Below are 27,761 nucleotides of genomic sequence, written 5' to 3' on the forward strand. Positions count from 1 at the left end.
TCCCAATCCAAGAGCAGGGGAGGTCTTTCCATTTTCTGGTATCCTCCTCAATTTCTTTCTTCAAGGACTTAAAGTTCTTGTCAAATAGGTCTTTCAATTCCTTGGTTAGAGTTACCCCAAGATATTTTATGCTATTTGTGGCTATCATGAAAGGTGATGTTTCTCTGATTTCCCTCTCTGCTTCTTTAACCTTTGTGTATAGGAGGGCAATCGATTATTTTGAGTTTATCTTGTATCTTGCCACATTACTAAAGGTGTTTATCAATTGTAGGAGTTCTTTGGTAGAGTTTTTGGAGTCGCTTATGTACACTATCATATCGTCTGCAAATAACGAAAGTTTAACTTCATCCTTTCCAATTCGAATCCCCTTGATCCCCTTATGTTGTCTTATTGCTATTGCTAGAACTTCAAGCACTATATTGAAGAGGTATGGAGAGAGTGGACAGCCTTGTCGTGTTCCTGATTTTAGTGGAAAGGCTTTGAGTTTCTCTCCGTTCAATTTGATGTTAGCTGTCGGCTTGCTATATATTGCTTTTATTATATTCAGGTATGATCCTCGTAAACCCAATCTCTCCAACACCCTTATCATAAAGGGGTGTTGAATTTTGTCAAATACTTTTTCAGCATCTAATGAAATGATCACATGGTTTTTTTCTTTCAGTTTATTTATATGATGGATTACATTGATAGATTTGCGTATGTTGAACCAACCCTGCATCTCTGGGATGAAGCCCACTTGATCACAATGGATGATTTTTCTAATGTGTTCTTGGATTCGGTTTGCCAGTATTTTATTGAGTATTTTTGCGTCAATGTTCATGAGTGAGATTGGTCTGTAATTCTCTTTCTTGGTTGTGTCTTTGTGTGGTTTTGGTATCAGAGTAACCGTAGCTTCATAAAAAGAGTTTGGCAATGATTCTTCTGTTTCTATATTGTGAAATACATTAAGGAGTATAGGTATTAGCTCTTCCTGGAAGTTCTGGTAGAATTCTGCATTGAAACCATCTGGTCCAGGACTTTTTTTGGTAGGGAGATTTTTGATAACAGCTTCTAATTCTTCACGACTGACAGGTCTATTTAGATTGTTCAGCTGGTCTTGGTTCAACTTTGGTATATGGTACTTATCTATAAAAAATATCCATTTCTTTTACATTTTCCAACTTTGTGGCATATAAATTTTCGTAGTAAGATCTAATGATTCTCTGAATTTCCTCTATGTCTGTTGTTATGTCCCCCTTTTCATTTCTGATTTTATTAATTTGCATGTTCTCTCTCTCTCTGCCGTTTGATTAATTTGGATAGGGGTTTGTCAGTCTTGTTGATTTTCTCCAAGAACCAGCTTTTTGATTCATTGATTCTTTGGATTGTTTTCTGTGTTTCTATTTTGTTGATTTCAGCCCTCAGTTTGATTATTTCCAGTCTTCTAGACCTCCTGGGTGTATCAGCTTCTTTTTTTTTTAGAGCTTTCAAGTGTGCTGTTAAGTCTCCAATGTGTGCTTTCTCCGTTTTCTTTAATTGGGCACTTAGTGCTATGAACTTTCCTCTTAGCACTACTTTCATAGTGTCCCATAGGTTTGCGTATGTTGTGTCTTTGTTTTCATTAAATTTAAGGAAGAGTTTAATTTCTTTCTTTATTTCTTCCTTGACCCAGGGGTGATTTAGTAGTTGACTGTTCAGTTTCCATGAGTTTGTTGGCTTCCTGGGGGGAGCATTGTTGTTGAATTCTAATTTTAGTCCATGGTGATCTGACAAGACACAGGTGGTTACTAATATTTTTTTGTATCTGTGGAAGTTTGCTTTGTTACCTAGTATGTGGTCAATTTTCGAGAAGGTTCCATGAGCAGCAGAGAAGAAGGTATATTCTTTCCTATTTGGGTGGAATGTTCTATAGATATCTGTTAAGTCCATTTGATTCAATACCTCCAATAATTCTCTTATTTCTCTGCTAGGTTTCTGTCTGATTGACCTGTCCATTGGTGAGAGAGGAGTGTTGAAGTCTCCTACTATTAGTGTCTGTGGATTGATGACTGTCTTGAGTTCTAGAAGTGTTTCTTTTACATAAGTAGGAGGCTTTATATTAGGGGCATAGATATTCAGGATTGAGACTTCCTCCTGGTGAATTGTTCCTGTTATGAGTATAAAATGTCCGTCTCCATCTCTTCTGATTGATTTTAGTTTGAAGTCAATTTTGTTGGAAATTAGAATGGCTACACCTGCTTGTTTCTTAGGTCCGTATGCTTGAAAAACCTTTTCCCAACCCTTTACTCTGAGTAGATGTCTGTCTTTGTGGTTGAGGTGTGTTTCTTGTAAACAGCAGAATGCTGGATCCTGTTTTCGTATCCAATCTCTTAGTTTGTGCCTTTTTATAGGTGAATTGAGTCCATTAATATTAAGTGATATTAATGACCAGTGGTTGTTGACTCCGGTTATTATTATTTTTTGTTTGTTTGTTTAATAGAGTTTGTATGTGTCCCTTCTTTGAGTTAAGCTCGTGAAGGGTCGCTAGATGTCTGAGTTATTGTAGGCAGTGTTGGCAATGTTGGATTCCTTGGGTTGTGATTTTCCTTCTATTACTTTCTGTAATGCTGGGTTTGTGGCTACGAATTGGTTAAATTTGTTCTTATCCTGGAATATTTTGTTTTCTCCATTGATAGTGAATGATAGCTTGGCTGGGTATAGTAGTCTGGGTTTGCATCCATGGTCTCTTAGTTTCTGCAGTACCTCTATCCAGGACCTTCTGGCTTTCATGGTTTCCATAGAGAAGTCTGGTGTAAGTCTGATAGGTTTACCTTTATAAGTTACTTGACCTTTTTCCTTTGCAGCTCTTAATATTCTTTCTTTAATCTGTATGTTTTGTGTTTTGATTATTATATCACGAGGGGATTTTTTTTTTTTTGATCAAGTCTATTCGGTGTTCTGTATGCTTCTTGAACCTTCATAGGAATATTAGGTTGAGAAAGTTTTCTTCTATAATTTTGTTGAATATATTTTCTGGGCCTTTGATCTGCAGTTCTTCTCCTTCTCAATCCCTATTATTTTTAGATTTGGTTTTTTTTTTATTGTGTCCCAGATTTCTTGAATGTTTTGTGATGAGAATTTGTTGGATTTGCTGTTTTCTTTGATCTGAGCATTTATTTTCTCTATGGTATCTTCAGACTCTGAGATTCGTTCTTCCATCTCTTGTATCCTATTGGTTATGCTTGATTCTGTAGTCTCTGTTCATTTACCTAGATTTTCCATATCCAGCCGGCCCTCGTTTTGTGTTTTCTTCATTGCCTCCATTTCAGTTTTCAATTCTTGAACTGTTTCCATTACCTGTTTGATTGTTTTTTTCTTGGTTTCCCAGTGTATCATTCATGGATTTACTCATTTCTTCAAACTTTTTGTTATACTTCTCATCCATTTCTTTACTCATTTCTTCAATCCTTTTGTTGTACTTTTCATCCAGTTCTTTAAGGGTATTATTCATTTCCTGTTTAAGGGACTCTATTGCTTTCATCATGGCATTTTTTCCCAATTCTTCTGAATTAAGAGGTTCAAGTCCTTCTATTGTAGGGTCGTTGGGATCTGGTGATTTCATGTTGTTTTTTAGATTGTTGGAGGAGTTCTTGCCTTGGCGTCTGCCCATCTTTTCCTTCAACTGCTCTATATTGGATCTTCTGGTACCAGATCAGGTTCCCTTGTTGGGCAGGGACTTCAGTGACAGAATGTCTACCTTTCCTCAGGCAGTCTACTGAAACACAGGCACTCCCTCCTGCCGGGTTGCACTCACAGCCCCGGCCCAGTGCGCAAGGGAGCTGCTCTGGGGAGATCTTGTGGCCCCAGAGGGAGGGGAGAAAAAGAGGGTGGTATACCTGGATGAAGGCTGGGATGGGATTCGGGAGAGCTCCGCAGGGTGTAGCCACCACTGCAGGGCGACCAGAAAGTCGAGGGGGGTGGGGAAAGTCTGAATTCCTCCTAGCGGAAGACCTCGGGCCAGGAGCAAACTCACCCCTCCTCCAATGGATGTCTGCTAGAAGATCACTGTCTCTTGTTGGCCAGGAATGTGGCTGAGGTGATTCAGGGCCTGCCTGTCAGGCAGGCTCTCAAAGCACAGGAACTGCCCCTGTCCGGCTGAGCCCACAGCCCAGGCTCAGAGTCTGTTTCAATTCTTTTAGTAGTTGTTGTGTTTGTGTGAAAACCAAACAACCAGGCTCTGTCTGGGTAGAACTGGTGGACTCCAGGCAAGAAGGAGAGTTATGTTTTCAGGGTCAGACACTTGGCAACAATTTTGAAAAGTGTCCCAATGACAATCCTCTGCAACTTTCTTTCTACTTCAGAAACAAAAATATCCTTCAAACCTCTTAAGATCATTGACATTCATCCACTCACAAAACAAAACCTTTGCTTCAGGTGCCTGGCCTGGGAAGGCTACCTGCAGGGATGCCTCAGGGCCCACGTTATTCCTCCAGGCCAACATTGTATATTCGAGGGGACACCGAGCATGTGCTGGCAAGACCACTGCCATGAAAGCAAGCAGACCAGGAGCTTTGGCTTGACAATTGCCCTTGGTGCTCATGGGAAATTTCTGCACAACCTCTCACTCAGCCATAGGCTGATTGTTGTACCTAATTGTTTTATGTTTGTGACAAAGAAAGTAAAGGAGCCTTACAAATTTAAAATAAACATTATAAACCACATCAAATAGTTGTTTAAATTTCTTGACAAAATCAACACTGTGGCAGCAGAGTTCATGTGGTAAAAATCTTTAATTAAATAGGTCAAGTTCTGCTACTGCTAGAAAGTTGTGTTTAGAGATGTGTTTGGTCTTGCTTTTCGTCATGTATTTTTTTCAGTAAATTTAGAGAGAGAGAGAGAGAGAGAGAGAGAGAGAGAGAGAGAGAGACTGATTCCATTTAACACAAAATATATTACGTTGCACAAACTCAAATCACTTTTCACGAGTTGTTGAAATCTTGACTCCCTTGGCTTTCACTGGGCTTTTTGACTCAACTTCCTAGAAACTCTGGAGAAAAGCTTCCATGATTCAAGTTCTGTTCTGGATGTAAGCTTCGCCTATGCGGCGACTGTGGCCACATTTACAACTGTCTTCATCCTTCCAACCCTCAGGATGCCAAGCATTTGAATTTCCTGACATCAGAACAAGCTCTGGCTGATTTTGCAGAGTTAATCAGACACTTGAGAAAAACTGTCCCAGGCGCCGATGGTCAACCCTTCATTGCTATCGGGGGCTCTTATGGCGGTGTGCTTGCAGCCTGGTTCAGGATGAAATATCCTCATTTAGTAGTTGGGTAAGTAAGTGTATTTATACTGACTGAGAACTTGGTTTTTTTTTGTTGTTTGTTTTGGTTTTTGGTTTTTGTTTTCTTTTCCTTCAAGACAGGGTTTCTCTGTGTAACAGCCCTTGCTGTCTTGGAATTCGCTCTGTAGACCAGGCTGGCCTCGAACTCACAGAGATCCACCTGTCTTTGCCTCCTGAGTGCTGGGATTAAAGTCATCATGCCTGGCCCTGGCTCCACAAGCACTTTTTATGATCAAGACAAGAGATTCATTCTGGGTAAATTGTTCCATGCTGTTGTATAGATGTTTCTGGATCCTCCCATTAACAGCTATGCTATCTTTCCAATCATCTTGTTAAGGCTCAGTTTCCATTTTAATTTATTTTTTCAAATTATTTCAAAATTATAAATAATGTGTAAAATATTATAGAATATTTATATTTGAATTTTGCATTAGTTCTTATTAGTTATCGAATCTTTTATGCAATGTATTTCATCCTTTTCTTCCAACTTCTTTCTGATTCATCCCCTCTTCCCCGACTTACACAACTTTGTGTTTTCTCCTCTTCTTCCTCCTCTTCCTTCCTCCTCCGTCTCTGAACCCATCAAGTCCTATTTGTACTACCTCGTGGATATGGAGGGTGGTTGACCTTCATTGCCCACACTGTTAAAGATAACCGACTCTCCCTCTCCTAGCAACTGCCCATTGCCAGTTTGGCACGGGCTCACCCACCTCCCCTCTCTAGGCGAGGTTTTGTCTGACTGGAGCTTGTTGTTGAAAAACTTACTTGAGTTCCGTGTTCTTTCTTCTCTTGTTTCCCGGATAATTCAGAGCTCTTGCAGCTTCTGCCCCTATCTGGCAGTTTCAAGAGTTGATTCCCTGTGGTGTGTTTATGAAGATTGTAACTGAGGATTTTAGGAAAAGTGGAGAAAAATGTTCGGAGAGCATCCTCAGGTCATGGGGTGCCATTAATCGACTCTCAAATACGGGTAAGCTTTAGCTAAAAGAATGTGTTTTCATTGAACTTCATTTGTTCAATACTTCCTTAATTGCATACACACACGTACACACACACACGGATTTTTCTGCCTGCATGTATATCTGTGTACTATGTGTATGCCTGATGTCCACCGAAGTCAGAAGATGGCATCTGATCGCCTGGTATTAGAGTTAAAAATTGTTGTGAGGTACCACATAGGTGCTGGGAATTGAACCTTGGTCCTCTGGAAGAGCAGCCTGTGCTGAGCCATTTTCCCAGCTCCCAATTCCACCTCTTAAGACGCATACATTTTGCTAAAGCACAGTATAAATCTTAAAAAGAAATCAAAATTTCTGGGTCAATGAATTTCCTGATGTAATTATCATCCACATCAACAGAGAGCATCATCAGACTCTCAGAAAGCCATGGTACATCATTAGTCACGTCAGCAAGCCTGCATGGTCCATCACTCTCCTCTTGCCTCCATCTCCAGTTGATTTTACTCGTTCTTCTCTTCTTCAGAAATTGGAATTGTACAGTGTATATATGTGGCATGTTGGACCTGGTACCTTTTGTTTAGCTGCATCCATTTGCTTTCTGTGGTTGCTTATTCATTCACATTGCTCTATAGTATTCCTACTTACTTCAAATTAAATAAGTATTAAGTATTCCAAATTAAAATGGGAAGTCATAAAGCATACTAATTTTGGTAAGTCCCATGATGAAGTCAAATTTGTTTGCCATGGACTTATCAGATTGTATTAAAGCATTTTGTTGAATAGTGCAATGATTCTCGGTGAAGTAGCACAGAAAATTATATCTTCTGTAATGCACCATGAAGAACGAGAGCTCTCTAAAGACTTATGTTGACTAGGGTTTTGCAGTTTTTGGCAATGTCATTCTGTCTCCAGGTAGTGGTCTACCATGGCTCTCCAGAACCTTACACCTGTGTGCTTCCCTAAATGCCGAGGACATCCAACGCCTGAAAGACTGGATCGCTGAGACCTGGGTGAACCTGGCCATGGTGAACTACCCATACCCAGCCAGCTTCTTAAAGCCTTTGCCTTCTTGGCCTATCAAGGTAACAGGACAGTGTCCTGCCCTCATTTATAAATGACTGTGTGGCTTTCATCAGAAGAAGAAATACTGGTGATGGGGGTCTGTGGAGCATGCAATTTGGGGCTGATTTTCTGATTGTGTTACCTTGGATGTTTTAGATAACTTTTCTTAGCCTTAGCTTCCTCTTCTGAGAATTAGAGATAAAATGCATCAATTATCATAAAAGATCAGTGGTTGCTGTTAATGAAATAATTACCAAATCCAAGGCTGTACTTTGTATATATAGTTTATCCAATTTTACGATATATGTTTTATGTCTAAATGTATACACTACATGGTAGAAACTTGATAAGTGACCTATTTATTGAAGTGCTAATATAGTCAGTGAGCTGCTAAGCCTTCTAAATGCTACACACCATGAAGGGTGATCGCTATGCTGAGCAACAGAGTGGGAATAGCACTCCTGGGTGTTATTGGGAGGGCATGGCCCCAGGCTGCTGCTTATCCACCGGCATCCTGGACAAGGCCCTCTTTCTCCTTGAGGTGTCATGTCTTTGCTTGTCAGCCTCAGAAGAACAAGGTATCAGTTACAAATGTTTTTAATAAGATCCAAATAATACGGATCTGAGAAGTGTAAAGACACTGATTTATAGGTTCTGCAAATGCACAAACACTGTCTTAGTTAGGGTTTCTGTTGCTGGAAAGAGACACCATGACCATAGCAACTCCTATAAAGGAAAACATTTAATTGGGGTGGCTCGCTTACGATTCAGAGGATTAGTCCATTATTATCATGGCAGGACATGGCGGCATGCAGGCAGGCATGGTGCAGTAGAAGGAGCTGAGAGTTCTAGATCTTGATCTGATGGCAACAGGAAGTGAACTGAGACACTGGGCATGGCTCAGGCATGTATGAGACCTCAAAGCCCACCCCTACAGTGACACACTTCCTCCAAGAAGGCCACACCCACTCCAACAAAGCCACACCTCCTATTAGCACCACTTCCTATGAGTTTATGGGGGCCAATTACATTCAAACAACTTATACAAACTTAAATTCTTTTCTATTTTAAAGATTCTTTTGCTACCCACATCATTTATTGTATATTCTCTTTAAGTAATTCCTTGTTAAGAACAAGAGTTTTAAAAAGCAAAAGACAGTTATGTTTTTACGATACTTTTGCCTCCACAACGAGAATGGGAGCGGGAAAAGAAAATTTAATTAGTTGTGTGAGAGCCAAGTTTCAACAGCTCTTCAAGTGTCCCACTGGACTGATGAAACTATACCTCGCTTAAAAATTTATAATTAAAATAAAATAAGTCTACTTGCTCTCAGAGTTATTTTTATTTATATAGAGAGTGGGCATCTTATACATAACAGATTGGAAACTAACATGCATTGAATTAAGGTGGATGTTGATAACACAAAGTTATTATTAATATATTATTATTTTGAGACAAATTATTATGATTTTGAGGCAAAGCTCACTTTGTAACTTAGGGTGGTCTAGAACTGTCCATGTGGCACAGCCTGGCCTCAAACTCACCACCTCTTGCCTCCATTTCTAAGTGCTGGGATTGTAGGAGTGCACCCCTATGCCTGAATACAAAAATTACTAAAAACAGCTGCCGTCTCTTTCATAAGAAAACCTGGATTTAAGCATTAAGCTTACCTCTTTGTACCCTATTGTTCTCCAATGCAATAACTACACACATATCATCATTCCACTTGAAGAACAAATGAGTTGTTAGATACTGTGCCAAACAGGGATTGGCGGACTCCACATATAAAGAACTCTATTTTAGGTGTGGTGGGCCTCAAGAGTTTCTGTCAGTTTTGCAACTGAAGCACAAAAGCAGCCGTGGGTAATCCGTGAGTAAGAATGGCCAATCATACTTTGTGCCGGCAGCTAGCTGCAGTTGGCCTGTAGGTTAGTTTGCTGACTCATCATCTAGAGAGAACCCTAGGGAGAGCTTCTTCATGGTACCAGCTTTCATCAGGACTTGGATTAGAGAGCAACAGTACACCTGGGCTCTCAGTGTTCCCCCTATAGAGCCTTATTGTTTAGTCTTAAGAGGAAACCACTGTTTCTCCATCCTCTTTAAAGAATCAGTTGCAGCCGGTGGAGTCTGTTTCAGAAGGCTTCTGTTTCCAGTTCAGCACAACCCCCTCTAAGCTCTGTGTGTATATGATTCGGAAGTTTATTTTATTTTGCAGAATAACTTCTTTTTACCTATAGTTGCCTCTTACTTTTTAAAAACTGAGACCAATTCTTGTCATTCTCTGTAATAATTTCTTGCCAAAATAATTCTATTTTTTTCTTTATTTTTGATTATATTAAGGAGTTCGCTTTTGTGAAACGGTTTTGTGGAATAGAATCTGGGGCTCATACATGAGATGCAAGCACTCTACCACTGACCTAAACTTCTAGCCTGATACTGACAAATTCTTGTTAGCTTATAGATTATATTTATGATTCTGTTTCTTGTCTTGATGCCCTCCCACTCCTCTCCCCCACAAAAAAAAACTTAAAAAAAAACCAAACCCCAAACCCACTTCTTTTGCAGTTGGTTCGAGAGCCTCCCATTGCCTGTCTCTTCTCTTTCCACACTTAGCTGCACATTTAATTTTCACGTATCCCTTTCTCCCATTTTCACTGCCCCTTGCTCCTAAACCGAGCTTCAGATTGCTTTCTGTTCTCTGCTCCTTCCGTTTCTCCTTTCTTGACCCTGTCTGTCCTCTCAACCCCCTCTAATCCCTGGAACACTACCCAGCTGGGGACTGCTCTTTCACTTGGCCGGTTCCATTTAACCAGAACCCCTCCTCCTTCGGATGCACTTCCTCCTCTTTAAAGGGCTGACACACAGACCCTTTTCTGAGTCCCTAACTCAGACTTAGCGTCGTGAGATAGACGACGCTCTCTTGGGTTGCAAGAGAGCGCTGGCTGTTTCCCATGCTGTCTGCGCCACGTACATCTCTGGAGTATCCTCGGGCAGCGACTAAATGCTGTTTTCCACGTCAATTCAGCGCTCATTCTCCCTAATTTGTCCCTGCACATTGTCCCTATTTGCTTTTGTTTACTGGTAACAGAAGCTGCCACAGTCATGCAGAAATAATCACGGACTTGGCTGGCAGAACACAGGGAGGAAGAGAAAAAGGAAATAGAAAACCCTCTGTCATTTGACGGTTCGGGTCACATTACAAACCACTACGCCTCTTCTTAGCTTTAAAAGTGCTTTTTAAAGGAGGCTGAAGTTCGTTAAATTCTGTAGTCTTTCTTTTAGCTGATAACCTAGCGAACGTTTTAGCATCTTTAGCCCAGTCTTCCGAGCACGCAGGCACAGCGAAATAGTAAGACATAAAAGGGAAAATCTCTTCCGTTTGTCTCGGTGTTTGATAATGTATGCACCCTCTCTGGGTGGTTTAAGCGGTTTCGATGCATTCTATGAAAGGAGAGCTTTTACTGACAAAACCAATGTGATTATCTGAGGCAGTGTGTGGAGGGGAGGGACAGGGGGAGGGAGCGGGGTGGGGGCGTTGAAATCTCGGAGAAAGAAAACCTCGCCTAAAAGCTGAATGTATCCGTTTAATCCTTCCTCTAATGGAGGGACCATACTTTGTAGAGAAGACTGATTTTTTTTTTTAAGTTCATCTTCTCTCTTTTTAAGAGTTGTAGCTTTGCTCCCACCCGCTATTTCTTTTATTCTAATGCCTAGCCTCCTAGGTACTGGCACCTAAGGCTGTTAAGCAAACCGTTATCCTCACTTTCTTGCCTATGTGTTGGCAAGAAGCACAGAACACATTTGAGTGCAGATCTGACCACTCCAGCATTGCATAAATGTTCTACTTTCTCCTTTTCTTTCATGTCCTCGGCAAACGTTGGCTTTGTAGCCCAGGCTAGCCTGGAACTTGTGATCTTCCGGTTTCGGCCTCTCTGGTGCTGAGGCCTGTCTTCCACACTTTTTTTCCTGAACCTTTAAAAACTAGAATTATTAAAATGGACATCCAATGTTCTTAAGAAATTCTTTCTTAGATTTATTTTTTATGTGTGTTTATTTTTTTGCCTGAATGTGAGGATGTACACCGTGTGCATGCCTGATACCCAGGGAGTTCAGAGGAGACCATCAGATCGTCAGGAATGGGACTTACTGCCATGTGGGTGCTGGGGACCCAACCCAGGTTCTCTGCAAGAGCAATATGTGCTGAGCCACCTTTCCTGTCTCGTAACATTTTTATTTTATTTTATTTTTGTCTTGTAATTTTTTTTTAAAAAAATATGTTCCTTGAGTGTTTACATTTACTGGGAAACAGAAACTAAACTGTCTATTTGATTCAAGTGGCTGGCACGGAGTCTCCCGGTAATCTGCTGCTTTAGTTTCTTTTAAACTAGCGTAAATATATCTAAACTTATCCTGTAACAAAATGACTCTTAAGTTTTTATAAAAATCAAATAAACTAAAAACATATAAAGTTTAAAAAACCCAAACAATTAAAAGACATGGCCTTATGAAGATAAATGTTGAAGCTGGACCTTGGAACACAGGCTTGTGATCCTAGCTACTTGGGAGGCTAAAGCAAGAAGATTGCAAGTTTGAAGGCATTTTGAACAACTTGGTGAACTCTCTGTCTTTCTCACATGCACACACAAACATACACACACAATCAAACACACACACACACACACACACACACACACACACACACACCTACCTTCCCACTTAAACAGACACAGGCAGAGACACACATACACGCACGTACACACACACTCCAAACAGAGCTCACAACACACAAACGAATAGCCTGATGCAGGGGATATTTGTGTGCTGAGACTTCGAGAGAAGCGTTTGCCACACTGCTGTGGGCGTTCTTCCTTCCGTCTAATTAAATCACAGCCCCTCAGTAAACAACTAACAGTGGAAGCACTTGCCCTGACCGGTTGGCTAATATTTGCAAACGATCAGCGTTGAGTTGAAGTATTCCATGAGGTTGTGCCAAAGTTGATAATGTTTGACTCCTAAGTGTGACAGTTCCTTACGGTTTCCCTTTGACTTAATATTTATGTGCTTTATGCAGATTACACAACTGATTAAAAAGCGTGCGACCATCTCCCTTTGGATCCCTGTACTGTTGAGCAGTCATGAATTAGTGCAGAGTGCGCCCCTTATTACAGCAGGGCCTTTTGAAGCTTTGACATTCTAAGTAGTATGCAAGGAGACTACAGGGTTTTCACTGATATATAAAGGCAGCTTGATAGGAACTAGTAAAGGCGTTACAATGTTTCTTTCCTTTGAACTAGTAATTCCGGTAAGAAGTTATTTTGAAGTAATTAAAGGTAAAGATTTAGCCGTAGAGATACGTAGATTTATTTGTAATAATAAGAATCCCAACCTACTGGGCTATGGTGGCACATGCCTTTAATCGTAGCACTCAGGAGGCATTGGCAGGTGGATCTCTGTGAGTTCAAGGACAGCCAGTTTCAAAGCCAGTTCCAGGACAGCCAGTACTGTGACACGGAGAATAACAATGTTTCAAATGAACAGCCTTAAGGCTTTCTCCGTTGCTCAGCTTCCAAGTCTCACTGCTCTGCTATGGATTGTTTTACATTGGTGGGTGTTTACATGGGTGTCCTTCTGACAGGTTGGTGGTCAGAACTGGACCCTGTCCTCCCAGGAGGATCTGCCCTCAGAAAGGCAGTGGACCCAGGACTCGCCATAATCAGGTCATGGAATTTCCATTAGCAGAGGCCACGTCTGTGCCCGAGATGTTCTGGGGCTACAGAAAACCATGAATTGTTATCTGGTGCCAGCCCCCAGCCACGCTTGTGTCTTTTAAGAGACAATAACTGCTCTTTGCAGAGATGCTATTCATGGGGACTCCTTTTCTTTCCTCAACAGAGGCCCAGTGTTCCTGCTCTAAGGGAAGGGGTGGGGGCCAATGCCAGCATATGAGTCAGCCCCACTGGCTATTGTGCCTTCCAAGAGTTTTAGGTATTTGTACATCAACCCCTCTTTTCTCCTGCCTAGCTTGCATCATCCACTGGCCTTGTCTGCCACACTGCTCGAACAGAACGTTTTCCTCTGAATCTACTCTGTCGTTCAGGGCTGGCCTTGGAAAGAGCTCAGTCTGCTGAGGCTGTCAGATTCAGAAGGGAGGGAGTGGGGCTCAGGAGTTGGTGATGGGTAGCCCAGTACAGCCTGTGATTGACTTTTAGCATCCGTATCATTTTATATATTTCTAACTGCTGTCTGTCTTAGGGTTGCTTTCTGAGAAAAGTGGTATTGTTAAATGCTAGGTAACTGTTGATGTACCATGAATAATTAGAAGAGTTTTTAGAATAGTAAATCACTGTTTTGACTTTTAACTTTCTGCAGCTGGCATTGTCTGTGGCTTCAGGTGGAACAAGTTTGTACTTCCAGTTTTGTAGTATGAGGGGGCCAGCTTGTTGGGGTTTCTGTCCCGCCCGGTACCCCACAGCTGGCAAATTCCAAAGAGAAATCACACACAGGACTCCATAAGGTTATAAACTGATTGGCCCATTAGGTCAGGCTTCTTGTTAACTCATAACTTATGTTACCCCATTATCCTTATCTATGTTAGCATATGGCTCTGTACCTTTCTCAGCAGGGCAGGTTACATGCTGCCTCCTTGGTGGTCTGCACAGGAATGGCGGAGGGACCTTCCTCCTCTGTAGCCTTATTCTATTCTCTTTGCCCCGCCTCTACTTCCTGTCTGGTTGACCCACCTATACTGCCTGCCTGGCCAATCAGCGTTTTATTAAAATATGATTGACAGAATACAGACAATTCTCCCGCATCACAGTTTTGCTCAGATTTGTTTCCTTATGTGCTTCTTGAACATGGACACAGGGTATTTTTATGACCTCATGGTTATCTGGGTATCTTTTCCTTTAAAAATTCACATTTATTTTTATTTATCTGCTTGCATTTGTATGTGTGTGTGTTCATGCATGTGTATATGTGTGCACGCATGCGTGTGTATGTGTGTGTGTGCTCGTGTGATGTGTCTGCAGGTGTACTTACTATGTCATGCATCTGGAAGTCAACTTGTGGGAGTTGATTCTCTTTTTTCTACCACGTGGGTCCTTCATATTAAACTCAGGTACTCAGGTTTTACAGTAGGTGGCTTTGGCCACTGATTTATCATCCTGGACCTCATAGTTGTTGTTTTTTTTTTTTTTGTTTTTTGTTGTTTTTTTTGAGTCTGGGTCTCACTGTATAGATATAGCCCAGGCTGGCCTCAAATTCGCAGAGCTCCATCTGCCTCTGCCTCTGCCTCTGCCTCTGCCTCTTGAGTGCTGGGATTAAAGCTGTGTGCCCTTACACCCAGCTCTTCTAGTTATTTTTAAAGGCATATTTAGTTATTTGGATATGATAGTTTGTGATTTTTCTCACATTTAGAATTTCTAAAGCTTGCTATCAGAGTCTATGCACAGACCACCTTCCTGGAAAGCCCTTTTTTAAATCTTATAGGCTCTGAGGAATCTTGCAGTCAAGAAAGCTATTCACCTGCTGGGGAGATGGATGCCTCGGTGGGTAAAATACTTCCCTGTGCAAGCATCAAGACAGGTGCTCAGATCTCTAAAACCCACATGAAAAGTCGGGTGGATGTTGTGGCCTGCAGGTCACCCCAGCACTCAGAGGAGACAACGGACCTCTGGAGCAAGCCGGTTACCTAGACTGGCCATGTCAGTGATGTCTGGGTTCAATTAGGAAGTTTTACTTCAATGAATTAGATCAAGGGGGTCTTAGAAAGACTCTTGATGCCAACCTTGAGCCTCACATGTACCTAAACACATGTGTGCATGCCCCTACATAGATGTGTGCCTCACACGTGTGAATGCATATATATGCACCATGAAAGAAGAGAGAGCAGTCCATATTTGCTAACACATGCCTTCTTGAAGTTACATGAAGTACCAATTAATAGTCCATAGAAGAATTGCTATGAATGGGCTGAGGTAATGGCTTATTTGGTGAAGTGAATCGTTTTTTGTTTTTGTTTTTTTTTGTGTGTGTGTATGTGTGTGTTATTATGCTGTAATTTTTTTATTAGTATCTAACTCTTCCTTTGTTTATCTCTCCAAAATGACAGGTCGTGTGCCAGTATCTGACAAACCCCTACATGTCAGATTCCCTGCTGATTCAGAACATCTACCAAGCTCTGAATGTATATTACAATTATTCAGGCCAGTCCAAATGCAACAATATTTCTGAAACAACAACTGGCAACTTGGGGTCCCGAGTTTGGGGCTACCAGGTAAGCATGCGTGGCTGCTGAGGCCTCTTTCTTTCCATTGCTACCTATAGTTGTGCTGCAATAGTGACCAGAGGAGAGTTTATCACCTAACCTGCGTTCACATCTCGACTGTATTATTTATCTGCACTGTTAAGACTAATGATGATGTTGGTGATGGTGGTGGTGATGATGATGATGGTGGTGGTGATGATGGTTGTGTTGTTGATGATGGTGGTGATGATGATGGTGGTGATGATGATGATGGTGGTGGTTGTGGTGATGATGATGGTGATGGTGTTGTTGATGATGATGGTGATGGTGTTGATGATGATGGTGGTGGTGTTGATGATGATGGTGGTGGTGATGATGGTGATGATGATGATGATGGTGGTGATGATGATAGTGATGATGATGATGATGGTGGTGGTGATGATGGTGATGATGGTGATATGATGATGATGGTGATGATGATGATAATGGTGATGATGATGATGATGGTGATGATGATGATGGTGGTGATGATGATGATGATGATGGTGATGGTGATAATGATGATGCTTTCCTCCTAAGATTGCCTTTAGGGTTAAATATGATCATAAATGTGAAAGAATACTTCTTGCAAAGAAAGGAGTACACATTGTTCTGTGAACTTTGAGCCTTGTCTTTCTATGAGAAATAAAGGAGTTGCGTGGCTGGGATGTAAAGTGGGGGGTGGGGCTGAAGCTCAATTACAAGTTTAGACCCCAACTTTGCTACCCACTGATAACAATGCTACTCTCTTTGCTACTCAGCAGCTGGATGATCTTGAAGAGTTCATCTCTTCATTTCTTTTCTTGGTTTACTTTTAGACCTGCACGGAAATAATTCTGCCCTTTTGTACAAATGGTATTGATGACATGTTTGAGGCCCGCGTATGGGATTTAGATAAGTATTCTGACGACTGTTATAAGCAGTGGGGTGTGAGGCCACGCCCTTCCTGGGTCACTACCCTATATGGAGGCAAAGACATCCGTTCACATTCGAACATCATTTTCAGGTGAGTTCTATTGGTTCCATAGAGGAACTTTGGTTGTTGGGGACTACGGCAGAATGGCTGAGAGAACAGAATTAGGAACGTGTGAGACAATAAAACAGCACAGACTGCAACAGTGAGCCCTTTAGGGTTTTCTAGTACAATCTCTACATCAGGAAACAAGACATCATCTTTTGTAGTCAGTTTGTGCGATCATTGTTAGGAATTAGAGCACTAATACTCAGTGTTGGTTTAACAGACACTTTGGCAGTGCCCACTCTGTAGTCTTTCCCATACTGTAAGATATGAGGACCTTTAAACTAATTACCCAGAGTCCTCACAACTCCTTTGCAGAAGCCCAAGTAGGTTGATTGTAACATGAGGGGCCGGCTTGTTGGGGTTTCCGTCCCGCCCGGTACCCCAACAGCCGGCATATCCCAAAGAGAAATTACACACAGGACTCCATAAGGTTATAAACTGATTGGTCCATTAGGTCAGGCTTCTTGTTAACTCTTATAACTTATGTTACCCCATTATCCTTATCTACATTAGCACATGGCTCCATACCTTTCTCAGCTGGGCAAGTTATATGCTGCCTCTTCAGTGGTCTGCGCAGGAGTGGCTGAGGAAGTTTCCTCCTCCCTAGCCTTATCCTATTCTCATTGCCCCGCCTCTACTTCCTGTCTGGTTGACCCGCTTATACTTCCTGCCTAGCCAATCAGCGTTTTATTAAAATACATGATTGACAGAATACAGATAATTCTCCCACACCAGTTGATGTTAAGGGAGAGTTCTTCCTTGGCCTGTACGCCTACAAACCCACTTGTTCTTTGTCAGTGACTTCAAGAAGCAACGTATTTGATACTGGTGGCCATCAGGATGAGCTGAGTTGTCTCTAAGTACAACTGGCTATGATGCTACAGTTCTCATGTCTGGCTAGGCTGTCCGCCCTTCAGTGGGCATGACTGACAGGAAACAGACAGCTTCTTTTGGTTTAATTTCTCTAAATTCTATTCCTCATTCTCAACTGGACTCTTCACCACTATGTTAACCAGTTCAGCTCTGTAAAGTGGTGGCTGGTCAAATAAATCCATCTGCATTCTATCAGGTTTAGAGCATTTGAAATGAGAAAGATTGGAAAGACTGTGGACACTGAGAAAGGTGTCTGCATTAGCCTTTGGGTCTGGCTTAATTCTGCTGTCAGAAAACACTCACAATTGGGCAGCTTAAAAGCGGCATAAACTTATTTCTCACAGTTGTGTCAGCCGTGAAATCTAAAATGAAGGATCTGCCAAGTTCTGTGTTTTATGAGGGCATGTTGTCTGTCTCCAAGGTGGCACCTTCATGGTGTAGTCTTTAGAAGGCAGAAGGCAGAAGAATGGGGAAAAAAAAGCTAAATTAGTTTCCTCTAGCCGTGTTTATTTGAGACAACATTTCACTATATAGCCGTGCTGGAACACATAATGTAGACCAGGCTGGCCTCTAACTCATAGATATTCACCTGCCTCTGCCTCCCAAGTGCTGGGACTAAAGGAGTGCATCACCAAGTCTGGTTTGTTTTAGCCTTTTGATGATAATCCCCAGTAAGTCAATCACTTCCCCAAAGGACCTGAGCGTGGTGTCTCTAGACTCCTCTCGGTTCTAGCAGAGGAGGAAGTACTTTATCAGTGTTTCTCTCTTGGAGATTGTCTTCAGGAACTGTTGATACCCTTCTTCTAACATCCAGGACTTAAAGCTCATAAGATAAAGACCTTACAATAAACAAAGCCGAAGATCAAACTTAATTAAGGGGAATCTTTATCCTTTGTTTGAATGTTTAATATATGAGTTTTGGTCAAATACAGTCTCTTTTCTTATTGGATTCAGCCACATCAGATAATTTTTTTTTTTTTTTATTTGAGCCTGTCCTGGAACTAGCTCTTGTAGACCGGGCTGGCCTTGAACTCACAGAGATCCACCTGCCTCTGCCTCCCTATTGCTGGGATTGAAGTTGTGTGCCACCATGGCTCGGCTCAGATATTAGTATTATGTTTGCCTGCTTATTGTGTTCATACTCGTCATGAGCATTATCTTCATTTTCACCAGAAGTGGGGCAGATTTTGTGAGCGACATTTCTGGACTAGAGCAGAAGTTGTAGTGGCTCAGTATTAGGAACGACATTTTAAGAGAGTCAGTTGCACAGATGCAAAACCAACTTGTCTCAAGTGAAATGACCCGTGCTCTCTGATGCTCAGTCTTGCCACGCGAGAAATAAGACAGCGACACCTCACAGAGCTGCGGTCATGTTTAAAAGAGTTAGTCCAAGCTAGACCTCGTGGCACAGGTCTTTTGTCCCTGCTACTCAGGAGGCTTAGACAACAGGTTTGCCCACTTAACAAAACCGAATAAAAGTTAACTCAGCCAAATACTAAGCACTCAGACACAAACCTGGAAAACACATGTGTGTAAAAAGTAAAATGAAGTCTATTTTCTCTCCAAACTTTATATCTGTGTGCTGTTCCTATCCAGCCCAGAAACCACAGGGAGACCCACAGAAACACAGCCACATGCTTCTAGACACACAGAAACACAGTTACACACAGACACACACATATAGTTACACAGAAACATCCCCCCCCACCCCTCTGCTTTTCTGAAGAAGCTGCAATCCTAAGTAAAAGAACAAAAGAAGTGCCTCTGGTATCTATTCTGTGTGTATTGTGTAGACATGTCTACAGGATCGCATGAAAAATATCTTTGTGTTTAGGCTTCTCCTCTACATACACACACACACACACACACACACACACACACACACACACACACACACCAGTATGGCGGCTGCTTTGGCAGCTGGAAATTCAATATGAAATTATCGTTGGATTGAAGATTTTTCCATTAAGATTTGCAGTGAAATTAAGTCAGGTGCAGCTTGGGGGTGTTTTTGTTCTTTCCATAATTAAATGCATGGCTTCGGGCAAATTGCTAATTTATGGAATTGAGAAATCATAATGATTATCCAACACAGTTATTTAGAAAACAAATAGATTGCTATGGGGGTAAGTGCCACGAGGACGGAGGTTTTATCTGTACTGTCTGCTGAGCCTGCTGTGCCATTGACCACCAGGCACAAGGTGGAGGCACTCAGAAAGCATTGGCTGGGTAGCTGAGACCACAGTAAATAGTGTCTGTTATAGTCCTGCCTTGGCAATTCTTTTCATGGTTTTCTTGGGAGGATTTGGGTTTTCTAAAACTCATAGATTATTTCTCCAATGGTGAGTCTCATTTATTTAAGTATAAATTCAGAAGAGACCCCTTGAAGAACTGGTTAACTAACATTGTTTCCCAGGCAAATTAATTATTACCAGTGATTATGTGAGGTTGACTGTTGGGGATTTTACCCAGGTATCTGGAGTCCCTCGGGAAAACAGTGTCTATCCTGAGATTTCCCAGTGGCTGGGGTAGCTTTCATTGATTTGAACTGAGAAATTCAAGTCCGTGTGCTGGGGGGGGGGGGGGGGGGGGTCTCTGGGCAACTCCAAACACTGTTGCTAAGTGACCAGGTGCTGCAGATGACCTTTCAAAGCAGATGCAGCTTGCTCTTCACGTGGCTGCCTCGACGTTTTGTTTTGCAAATGCTGGAGCATTTCCTGACTGGGTTGGGCCTGTCAAGCTGGAGCAGTGATAAAGGCCATTTGTTCTCCCAGGAGAAGCCAACCTTTTATTTTTAACCATACCAGTAAAGCCTGTTTTAGGAATAACTTTTTTTCCCCCGTGAGAATATTAACACATTTACACTTCACATGCCTGAATGTTTTTCTTTTCTAATTCAATTTGTGCGTGCTTTTATCTAGAAAAGACTGATAGGGTTAGTATTCTGACTAAATTTGTATAACAAATACTTTTGAATCCATTTTCATGATTTGTGTATCACCTGGAGGTATTATCCCTTCCCATGCTTACAGTATATGATAATAATGATAAGAACTGGACACCTGTGTAGTATGTTATAGCTTGTGCCATATTTTCATATGTATTATTCAGATTTGACCTCACAACATCTGTGTGAGAGAGACTTTTTAAAAAAATTTCTTTCCAAACTTGACTTCGAAAGAACAAATAATCCAATAAAGAAATGGGGTACAGATTTAAACAGAGAACTCTCAACAGATGAACCTCAAAGGGCTGAAGGACACTTAAGGAAATGCTCAACATTTTTAGCCATCAGAGAAATGCAAATCAAAACAACTCTGAGGTTCTACCTTACACCTGTAAGAATGTCCAAGATAAAAAAACCACTGATGACAACTTATGCTGGAGAGGTTGTGGGGAAAAGGAAACACTCCTGCATTGCTAGTGGGAGTGCAAACTGGTATAGCTGCTTTGGAAATCAGTACGGAGATTTCTCAGAAAATTAGGAAACAAACTATTTCAAGACCCAGCACTACTGCTGTTGGGTATGTATCCAAAACACGCTCAATCATACCACAAGGACATGTGTTCTACTATGTTCACAGCAGCATTATTTGTCGTAGCTAGAACCTGAAAACAACCCAGATGCTCCTCAACCAAAGAATGGATAAATAAAATGTGGTACATTTTACACAATGGAGTACTACACAGTAGAAAAAAATCGACATCTTGAAATTTGTGGGCAAATGGATGGATCTGGAAAAAACCATATTGAGTGCTGTACCCGAGACCCAGAAAGACAAATATAATATGTACTCACTCATAAGTTGCTTTTAGACATAAAGCAAAGGAAAACCAGCCTACAGGCCACAACCCCAGAGAATGCAGACGACAAAGAGGACCCTAAGAGACATACATAGACCTACATAGGAAGGTAAAAAAAAGACAAGATCTCCCGAGTGAATTGGGAGCATGGGAGTCACAGGAGAGGGTATAATGGGAGGAGGTGGAAGGGAGGGGAGTAGAGAAAAATGTATAGGCCAATAAAAACCATAAAAAGACTTTAAAAGGAAAGAAAATAAAGAAAATATCTTCTCAATAGTATGCATAGGAATTGAGGTCCCCAGAAGTCAAGCAACTTAGTAAAAATTTAAAGCTTATACTGACATCCTGTTGTTTTTCCTGCTTCCACACACAGCTGAAAGCCCTGGAGTGGGTGTGTCCTGCTCACTTGTGTGGCCTCTGCTCTTCTGTGTCGGAAACTACTGAAGAGGTCAAGTGTTCATGAGCCTGCACACATGTCCTCACAGATCTCCATGGGGGACGTTCACTGAGAGAACACAGATAATCTGACACTTAATTTCCATAAATATTTGTTTGGCTCCTTCTATGAGCCGCACCTGGTTCTAGAAACTAGGGACTGAGCAATAGAAGAACCCCAAATCCCCAGCCTTGTAGGGCTCTGGTTTGATGGGCAATAAAAAGGTCATTTTAGCAACTGTACGAAAGAGAAGGAAAGGTAAGCCAGGGAGGGGTTGATGAAGTCTCAGAGGAGGGAAAGTGTCAGGAATACAGGGAACACACACCCATATATACACAAATGTATACACATGCATGCACACATATGCACATACATTTATGCACATATACATGCATACACATACACATACATGCACAGAATACATGCATAATATATATACACACATACATATGCATGTGCATGCATACACATGTACACGCTTGCATATATGCACATGCAGACATACGCATAACATACACGTGTACACACACACACACACACACACACACACACACCAGGAACACACTTGCTGGGTGACAGCTTTTGCAAAATCACCTGACTAAGGGCAGGACCTTGCTAGCTGCAGGCTGGTGGGGAACACTACTCCAGAGGAAGGAGCAAGGACCAAGGACATCTTATGGCTGGAATGTTCTTAGTGGCTTAATGAGGAAGTTTATCACTCAGATAAACTCAGAGAGACCACAGAGGTAATGCAGAAGCCTGCAGGTTCTAGAAAAATAACTTGAAATTTGTCATTGAATGAGATGGGGAAACTGGAGTACTTGGCCAGCAGGGTAAGACAGTCTGAAGTTTCCAGTAGAGAGCACTCGGCTTATTGGTGTGGGATTGTAGAGGGGAAGGAGTGGGTCACCTCCGTAACTCATGGTGAGACAAGATTTGGATTTCGGTGTGGGAGGCATGTGAGGAGGAGTCAGATTCTGGATGTATTTTAAGACATAGCTGACACAGCTCTGTTGACAGATAGGTGTCAGACAGAGACAGGAGGATGGTAGTAGACCTTTGACCTGAGCAACTATGAACGTTGATGAAGGGAGCGACTGGTGGGGAGTTGAGAAGGATAAGCTCCTTTTGGATGTGGTATGTGTGTGCTGTCTAGATAGACTCCCGTGTTACAAATGCCACGTAAGTAGCTGAATTTTGATAATAAAGCGTTTGGGAGACACGGCATTTGGAATTTGTAAAACTTTCTATTACTGTTGGAAAATGCCCACGAGAAACAACTTAAAAAGAAGGAAGGCTCAGTTTTGGAAGTCTTAGTTCATGGTTGGCTGACCTTACTGTTTGGGAACCCATGGCAAGGGTGTAAGTGGTGGAGCTACACTGTTTCCCTCCTGGGGGGGATGTTCATGCACAGAGAGGATGGGGGAGATTGGAGGAGACCCAAAGGCATGCTCTCAGGGACTTAAAACATCCCACTTGGCTCCACCCCAGCCTTCAGTACATGGGCCTTTGGGGGACAGTAGCATTCTGTGTAGAGATTGGAAGGTTTTTATTGAAGTAGCGATTGGGTGCACCATGGGAAGATGTTTATTTATCTGATAAAGTAACTTTGAAACTTTGGCATTTCAGTCTTGCTAAAATGCCAGACAGGTGGAGTGTGCATCAGATGAAGTCAGATCACACACAAGCATTTCCTAGGTTTCAGGTGGCAGGGTAAAGCTCTTCCAAGAGCGGGGGCATTAGCCCAGTGAGGTGGCACGGCAAAGAAAAGATAAAAGCACTTGCTACCAGACCTGATGGGTGAGGGATTGAGTTCGATCCCTCAGTTCCCATCTGGCAGAAGGAGAAAACTGAGACCTCCGAATTGTCTTCTCTCCTCCACATTCACAGATGTACATCATGGTATGCATGCATCCCCACATTCATGTACATATTTATAATAACAAACTTATTTATTTATTTCCTGAGACAGGGTTTCTCTGTGTAACAACCCTGGCTGTCCTGGAGCTCGCTTTGTAGACCAGGCTGGCCTCGAACTCACAGAGATCCGCCTGCCTCTGCCTCCCAAGTGCTGGAATTAAATGTATGTGCCACCACCCGCCCGGCTATAATAAAAAACTTTTAAGGAGGAATATGACCTGATACTGGTCACCGCTTAGCCCCACCAGGCATTTCAGTGTTCATTTTTGGGTTAGATTTCTGAGATTCTATGGCTCCACACAACACTGTAAACTTACCTAAACCATCATGAACTGTGTGTGTGCATGCATGTGTGTGTGCGTGTATGTGTGTGAATCTTTTGAGCAAGTCTATCATGTGGATCTTGAATGGGAACCGTGAGGTTGACAGAATCCTGTCCTGCTGTCACACATATGTTAGTGTCTTAATTGTGCTCACACATGACTTCAGTTTTTCGGTGGTGTGCGGCTTCTGACGTTGTCCTTCATGGCACCATCTGGTGGTACATGTGTTTGCAGAGATTGGCAAGAGGAAATTAGAGCTAAGCTATAGTATTTCAGTGGACCTCTGCATGAGACGGGTTTCCTATGACGAGGAGGCAGGTGAGTACTCCCATCCAGTACGAAGGGTCCTTGAGAACCTCAGTCGCACCTCATGCATCTTTACCACACTTTATATGGGCCCTTGACTCTGGGCAGAATCAGCAGCTGAGATGTGGAAGGCCCTAAACCTGGCTTTCTATTTTACTAGTGAGACTAAATACATCCTCTAGGCTATTATTATTTTTCAAATCCCAGCGTGGCTCCCGTGATGGGATACATCCACTGCTAAGTTGACAGGAACCTATTCTCCTGAGAAGAGAGAAGGCCAGCAGAAGAAGGCTTTGATCAGATCAGCCCGTAGGTAGATGTGAGCTGCCCATTACTGATGGCTAATTTACACAGGAGGGCTAAGCACAATTTAAAGAAGTTATGACTAAAATGGATACTACAGTAAAAGCATATTTAATGGCAACACTTCAGAACCATTTTCTGATGGTGAGTTTATTAATATTCAAAGCATTAAAATGGAGGATCGTGTAAATCATTGTCAAGATGCAGAACTTCATAAGGGCCAAAGGATTTAATTGCCAGCTGTAGGAATGCCTTGAAAGTGTTAATGCTAACTATGGTGATGCCATTTACTTTTCAGAAGCAAGTCGTGGTCAAATATTGAGGAGATTTCATAACTGATGAGATACTATTAAGTCATTCATGCTACCAAAACCAAAATTTGTACCAGGACTCGATGAGGAAAACCGGCTTATAGATTTATCATTTTTAACCGATCTAACCACTTATTCAAATGAGTTAAACATGTATCTTCAAGGCGAAAACTAACTTACCAATCAATACAATTTCCAAATCATAACAATGTTCTAATTGAAACTGAAATTGTAGCAAGCTCAAATTAAGACAAACACTTCTATGCAGCTCAATACTCCGGCAAAACAATCCCCTAAAGTGCAAAAAGCACGCAGCCTTGTGTGTCGATTTGACACCAAAACTTGCAATCAGATTTCAGGTTTTTTGAACACGAATTTGGTACACTCATGATTCAGTATTTAGTCCACACAGACATGTTTCCTGTCACTTTCAAATAGTTCGTGGGGCTGTAGGTTGACCCTCAAAAAAATAGAAGACCACGTGCGTTTACAAGACCAGGGTCATACTGTCTGTGCGCCACAGTCACGCCTTAGGCCTCTTCCTGCTTTTTGTTGTTGTTCACGCTTATGTTTGTAAGCAATCATTTACAAGAGCGAAGCATGCTGAGAATTAAAACCAAAATAACCAGTGAGTGCCACGAGTACTTCCATCAAACCTGATATTAATGCATTCCTTCTAGAAATAGCCTCAAATCTCCCCCAGTCCTATGCTGCTCTCTTTTCTCCTTCATTTATAACAAATACTGTAAAAAGAAAATCCGTGGAGTTTCAGTACGTTGATATGTGCATCCTCCTCTTAGTAATTTGCAAACCTGTGACCTGCTCCACCGTTTGAAAAGCCCCTTGAGCAGGGGGTTGCGTAAGGATGGATAAGTGAAGACCTCCCGATGCTCTCTGGTGGCGGGCGTCACAATATGTTTACACAGGTCATTTTGTTGCTCATCAGGTGTTGTTAGTGTTTGTGCATTTGGCATGTGGCCCAAGAAAATTCTTCATCGTCAAAACTGACCTAGAAAAGTCAGGAGGTTGGACACCCCCTAATCGAGGTTAAGCCGTGAGGTCCGCGGATTCAGCCTTCCTTGGTTCTGTGTTTTGTGGAAATAGCATAAAGCTTAAGCCCCAAGAAAAATTTTATATGACAAAGTAGATCCTCAGACCAAACCTCCCAAATTGTTTCTATTTTCAGGTTTATGCCTAAAGAATGTTTCTCATATTTTACTTGAATGTGCTCATAAAGAACTGACAACCTTAATTTTGCTTGTTTCCCTCACTGGCAGCAATGGTGACCTGGACCCATGGTCGGGAGGTGGAGTTACTGAAGATCTCTCTGATACACTGGTGGTAGTCAACATCCCAGAGGGGGCCCACCATTTAGATCTGCGATCGAGCACGGACACGGATCCACCGTCCTTAGAGTTAGCCCGCACCGTAGAAGTCAAACACATGAAGCAATGGATCACGGACTTCTATAGCAATTACAGAAGGCAGCCCTGAGCAACTTAAAAAAAAAAAAAGACTTTTATTTTCTTCTTTTATGTTCGCTCCACCCACATACCCATTCAGTTTGATTTTTTATATGTAATTACTTTCTCTCGTTTGTCAATATATGTGTTGGGCCAAAGCTGAGACAGAAGAGAGCGATGACGGGGTGGGCATGGCCATCCCACCCAGGTGACTGCTCCGTCCTCATTTCCTTGTGTCGCTCCTCAGGAAGAATGTCATCAGGCAGCTCTCCTGCCATCAGAACCGGCATGGTTCCTGACTGTCTTTCGGCAGAGGCAGAGCCACTTTTCTCACAAGCGGGGACGTGTCCTTGGTTTTGAGGTGGTCGTCTCTCTGGCCCATTGTGAGCCCCCATTCCTGGCACCAAAGGAAAAGCAGAAGCTGGGCTAGAAATGCTGCAGCTGCAACTGGTGGGCTGCGTGATGCCAATCCAGGAAACGGGGCGGCTTCCTGTGAGCTCCATGGTGGCCTTTGAACTGCGCTGCAATAAAGACCAAGGCAGACCTACCTGTGTGTTGCTCCCGTCTCCAGCTGTTGGGAAGGCAGTGTGCCTGGGCCGGCTGCCTTTGCAAAGTTCTTTCTTTTTCTCTTTCCCCCTTGGCAGCTTTCCTTAGTTCTGGATATTTGCCACCGTGGTACTGCCAGGAAGAAATCTGGCCTTCTCCTGCTCCATTGCTCTTTGTTTCTAAGGTCAGTTTTGTGGTAATTTAGTTAAATTTTGCCAACTCAGGAAAATTGCTCTGTTCGGTCTTTCACTTTAATTCGAACAGGCTCCACGCTGTGGTCACTGATGATACTTAAGTGAAAAGACTTTTAAATTTGATGAGTAAGCTATTCAAAGATCAGAATGTAGTCTGGTTGTCTTTTACAAATATTTTATCTTCTGATCATTGCTACTGGTGTCGTTAGAGCCCTAAGCGACAGGACACCGAGCAGCAGGTGCGTGGGGACTTTCCTGTGTGGCTTCCAGGCGACAGGCAGAGTAATGTATGCAGGTGGCATACTTGACACTAATAAATGACGGACCCTTCCCATTTCCAAGGGGTTGGAACTTCCAAGCGGTTCTTACACTGAGGCCTTTCTTCCAAAGGGCTTTTCTAGGATAGAAAATAAAGCTGAGTCCAGACCTTTCAGGGACACAGAGACTAACAGTCTCGCCTCTGCCGAATGATCTTTTCTTCCTAGCTTCTTTTTACTTTCTCAGTAATATTTTTCAGCCTGTGTTTGGGAATGTCTAATGCTTCTTAAAAAGAGAACTCGAGCTGGGTCATTCCAAAAACCGAGTTTTTATGGGCGACTGAGCTATTTCTCTTATTTCCCTAGCATACGGCAGCATCTTGGTCTTGCTTGGGAAGC

At 42.2% G+C, this 27,761-nt stretch overlaps 1 protein-coding gene across 2 annotated transcripts in view; it reads left to right on the forward strand.

The window, feature by feature from the left end:
• The window catches only part of LOC125401005 (lysosomal Pro-X carboxypeptidase-like), a 59,061-nt gene extending 32,149 nt beyond the window's left edge, over positions 1 to 26,912 (forward strand). For both annotated transcript variants that reach the window (XM_048435218.3, XM_048435217.3), the window contains exons 4-9: positions 5,110 to 5,291; positions 6,112 to 6,269; positions 7,171 to 7,340; positions 15,432 to 15,596; positions 16,424 to 16,611; positions 26,180 to 26,912. In XM_048435218.3, the coding sequence (XP_048291175.1) occupies positions 5,110 to 5,291; positions 6,112 to 6,269; positions 7,171 to 7,340; positions 15,432 to 15,596; positions 16,424 to 16,611; positions 26,180 to 26,396 (1,080 nt within the window). In that variant the 3' untranslated portion in view covers positions 26,397 to 26,912. The remainder of the gene's footprint in view (positions 1 to 5,109; positions 5,292 to 6,111; positions 6,270 to 7,170; positions 7,341 to 15,431; positions 15,597 to 16,423; positions 16,612 to 26,179) is intronic.
• The last annotated feature ends 849 nt before the right edge of the window (positions 26,913 to 27,761 follow it).

This window comes from Myodes glareolus, chromosome 24 (genome assembly GCF_982192425.1).
Source record: "Myodes glareolus chromosome 24, mMyoGla1.1, whole genome shotgun sequence".
In the NCBI taxonomy this organism is placed as follows: domain Eukaryota; kingdom Metazoa; phylum Chordata; class Mammalia; order Rodentia; family Cricetidae; genus Myodes; species Myodes glareolus.